Source organism: Callospermophilus lateralis, chromosome 9, assembly GCF_048772815.1.
Source record: "Callospermophilus lateralis isolate mCalLat2 chromosome 9, mCalLat2.hap1, whole genome shotgun sequence".
In the NCBI taxonomy this organism is placed as follows: Eukaryota; Metazoa; Chordata; class Mammalia; order Rodentia; family Sciuridae; genus Callospermophilus; species Callospermophilus lateralis.
The window spans coordinates 58,746,091-58,749,374 of record NC_135313.1 but is presented as its reverse complement, the minus strand read 5'-3'; the positions used below and the strand labels follow the sequence as shown (position 1 = coordinate 58,749,374).

Below are 3,284 nucleotides of genomic sequence, written 5' to 3'. Positions count from 1 at the left end.
CGAGAAGCCTCGCGGGCGGGGGAGGCGTCCTTCTCCCGGACCCAGCACAAGCCCCGGGGCGATGAAGGCGCCGGACAGCCTCGCCAGGCGGAGAGGGCTGGGGAGGCGAGTCCGAGGAGGGGTTGGGAATGGCCGAGGCTCCGGGTTCAGGTCGGAAATGTGACCATCGAGAGCGGCCTTCCCCATGCAGCTGTTAGGGTCCTCGGAGAGGAGCCCGCGAGGCGGGGAGACGCCTCCCAGTTCTGCGCTGCTCCGTGGCTGAGAGAGGGAGCAGCGCTTAGGGCGGGCCATCCTAGGCCGCAGCCTCAGGGACTGCTGGGTGGCGGCCGCTGGCCAGCGGGAGGGACCCACCGGCTGTGAAGGCCAGCCCTGGGAATCGCTGGTCTTTGCTCTGTCTCTGGAGCGGCCTCCGTGGGGTTAGAAAATCGTCCCTGCGCTCACCGGGGCGCCCCCTCCGCCGTGGTGATGATGGTGGTGGTGGTGAGGCTGCGGGGTCTGAGTGGGGTGCAGTAGAGGCGCTGTGGCCTGCAGGTGTGAGGCAGAGCCCGACGCCTGGTGGTACCACGGGTAGTTGCCCAGAAAAGCCGAGGCTGCGCTGCTAGGACTGGAGCCTGAACTGCCCGCACCGCTGCCTCCGCTGCCCGGGCCGCCGCCGCCCCCCATGCGCTGAGGCGCGCCGAAGTCCCAGGAGGCCGGCGCCGAGACTGGAGGCGAGGCACACGGTGGCGAAGAGCTGGCCCCAGGGTGCTGCTCCGAGGGTATCTCCCCGCTTTTCCACATCTTTTTAAACTTTGATCGGCGGTTCTGGAACCAGATTTTGACCTTTGTGGAAAAAGGACCCGAGCATTAGTGGAGGGACCTGAGCAAGGGGCAAGGGAGGGGAGGGAGCAAAGGAAGGCCGCCGGTGGAGGTGGCTACTGAGCATCCTGTGCAAGTGAGCGAATTATTTGCGGCGGCCTCTGAGATTCTGTTGTGTCCTGCTCCATTAGGAGGTAATCTCAAAAAGCGGAGGGTGTGCTGACTACAAGTGACTGAATGTAGTGCACAGTGGTGACAGCCGGAGGGTATCAGTAGAGCCGGTTATTTTACCCGCTTAATCAGTAGCGGGTCGACCTGTGTTACTAGATTTCTGCCTACCGCTGTCCCTTTCCTTGCCTCCCACGGGGCGATCCCTTGGGGATTTTCAGGTTTGGGCCTAGAGGTTTAGATTGCCCCATGTGCGAGCCTGGAAAAAATTTAAAACTACTTAAAATATACTCTAAAGCAAACAAACAAAAATTGTCCACTTCTAGAACAACCCAGGCCAGTGCCCTCCTCGCCACCGTACAGTGCGAGCCCCACCTGAGTCTGGGTGAGGCCCAGAGATGCCGCCAGCTCGGCTCGCTCAGGCAGCGCCAGATATTGAGTCTTTTGGAAACGCCGCTGAAGAGCCGCCAGCTGGAAACTGGAGTAGATAGTGCGGGGTTTCCGGACTTTCTTTGGCTTCCCATTCACTATTCGGATTTCAGGTTCGAGGTCTTCCTTCTCTGCAACGAAACGGAATCGTGAGAACCGCGCGGCCCAGGATTCTTGGTTGCCTAAAGGGTTCAGCGGGAACTTGAAAAGACCCGGGAGGCGGGTTTTTGGAGATGTTGCTTGGCTACCGGCGCAACTTCCCCGCGCGGCTCGCTGGCGCCGAACCTGGGAGCTGAACCCTTCAAGGAAGGGGAAGACAGGCACATGCCAGAGAGTAAGAAGATGCAGATGGCAAGGAAATTTATTTACCCTAGGCATGCACCTTGTGCCCACTGGGCCTTTGAGGCTACCGGGTCCCACCGTTCAGAACCGAGGGTCTTAAACCTTGACTCACCGGGAGACTGGAAACTGGGTAGGGTAAAGGGCAGGAGGAGCAGGCGGTGAGTACGTAATGTGGAAGGTCAGGGTTCCGGACGGCCCCTCTCCCCAAACATGTTTACCCCATCCATCCCAGTGACTAGACCGACTTAGCACCCTTGACACCAGCGTTATGCATACCAGGCTCGTTGTTCGCGGGGGACGAACTGGTCCCATAGGGCGCGTAAGAGGTGTAAGCAGCGGTGTAGCCCAGGTCGTAGCCGCTTTTGGCGGAGTAAGGGACATTGTTGAGGCCGCTGGCATGGTACTGGTAAGAGCCCATGTGCGCGTAGGGCGAGCCCCCCCCGCCGCCGCCGCCCGCCGGGTGCTGTTGGTTGGTGTAGTAGCTGCTGTCGGTAGCTGTGGACACCGGAAGGGTTGGCGACTCCTGTGGCTTGTGGAGGCTGCTGGTGTTGCTGTTGCTGCCGCCGGGGCCCGCGCCGCCGCCGCTCGGGGGCTGCTGGTGCTGGTGGTACGTGCTGGAGGCCGTGATCTGGGTCGAGTGCATATCAGCCACCAGACTGTCAAAGACTCCAGTCATCCTGGCCCGGGACGGGAAAGAGCAGGGGTGGCGGTCGTGAGGGGGAAGCGAGGCGCCTCCTCTGTCTCTCCCGGTCCCTTTCAGCAGCCAATGTAATTACTGGGAGGTGAAGTGGGGGGTGGGGGAGAGGAAAACAAGAAATGAGGCAACGGTCTAGGCGCCTCCTCCTCTGGGGGAGGCTATCACCATGCGCTGCTTGGGACAGCTGCGGCGGGCCTCATACTCTCTCGGCCTCTCGGCCCTCTCGGCTCCTTGCCCAGCGCGGGCTCGGGCGGGGGGCGGGCAATGGAGGGGGCAGGGGTGACTGGGACCGGTCGGGCTCCAAGAGGCGGGAGCAGGTGAGCGGCCCGGAGCAGCTTTACGATTGTCTGCCAGGCGGGCTCCTGCAGGGTGGGCATTTAACACTTGTCACGTGAGCACTAGCGACGTCACCTAGCAACAGCCAATCGGAAGAAACGAACCGTGGGGCTCCAGGCACCCGAGAACTCACGGCCAGGGGTGGGGGCGGGTGTCACATGGCGGGCACTGTGGCTGCGGCCGCCGCCAGTGCGTGCAGGCAGCCTCTGAAAGTGAGCAGAGACGCGAGGGAGTTGGGTGGGCGATGGGGGTGCAGGATGGCCCGCAGTAGGACCGAGGCGTGAAGTTAGAGACTGACATTTCACCCCAGAGGAAGAAGTGGGGTCTCCCATCCTATTCTGTGTGCAAAGGCCAATTCCAGTGATTTGTACCTTTCTGCCCGAGGTGGGTCGGTTTTCAAATATATTAATCAAATAAAGCAGTGCAGAGAGCCGGACCAGCAGTATCCCGCTTTTCCTGGCACTTGCTCTTGTCAGCCACTCAGCACTTGACAGTCAATTGATTTAAATTATCC

At 61.1% G+C, this 3,284-nt stretch overlaps 1 protein-coding gene across 1 annotated transcript; it reads right to left on the bottom strand.

Moving 5' to 3' along the window:
• Positions 1 to 417: 417 nt before the first annotated feature.
• Dlx2 (distal-less homeobox 2) lies at positions 418 to 2,413 on the bottom strand. The gene is made up of 3 exons (XM_076866654.1): positions 2,014 to 2,413; positions 1,342 to 1,526; positions 418 to 822 (listed from the first exon to the last, which is right to left on the bottom strand). The coding sequence occupies exons 1-3, from the start codon at positions 2,411 to 2,413 to the stop codon at positions 418 to 420; spliced, it is 990 nt and encodes a 329-aa protein (XP_076722769.1).
• Between the last annotated feature and the right edge of the window lie 871 nt (positions 2,414 to 3,284).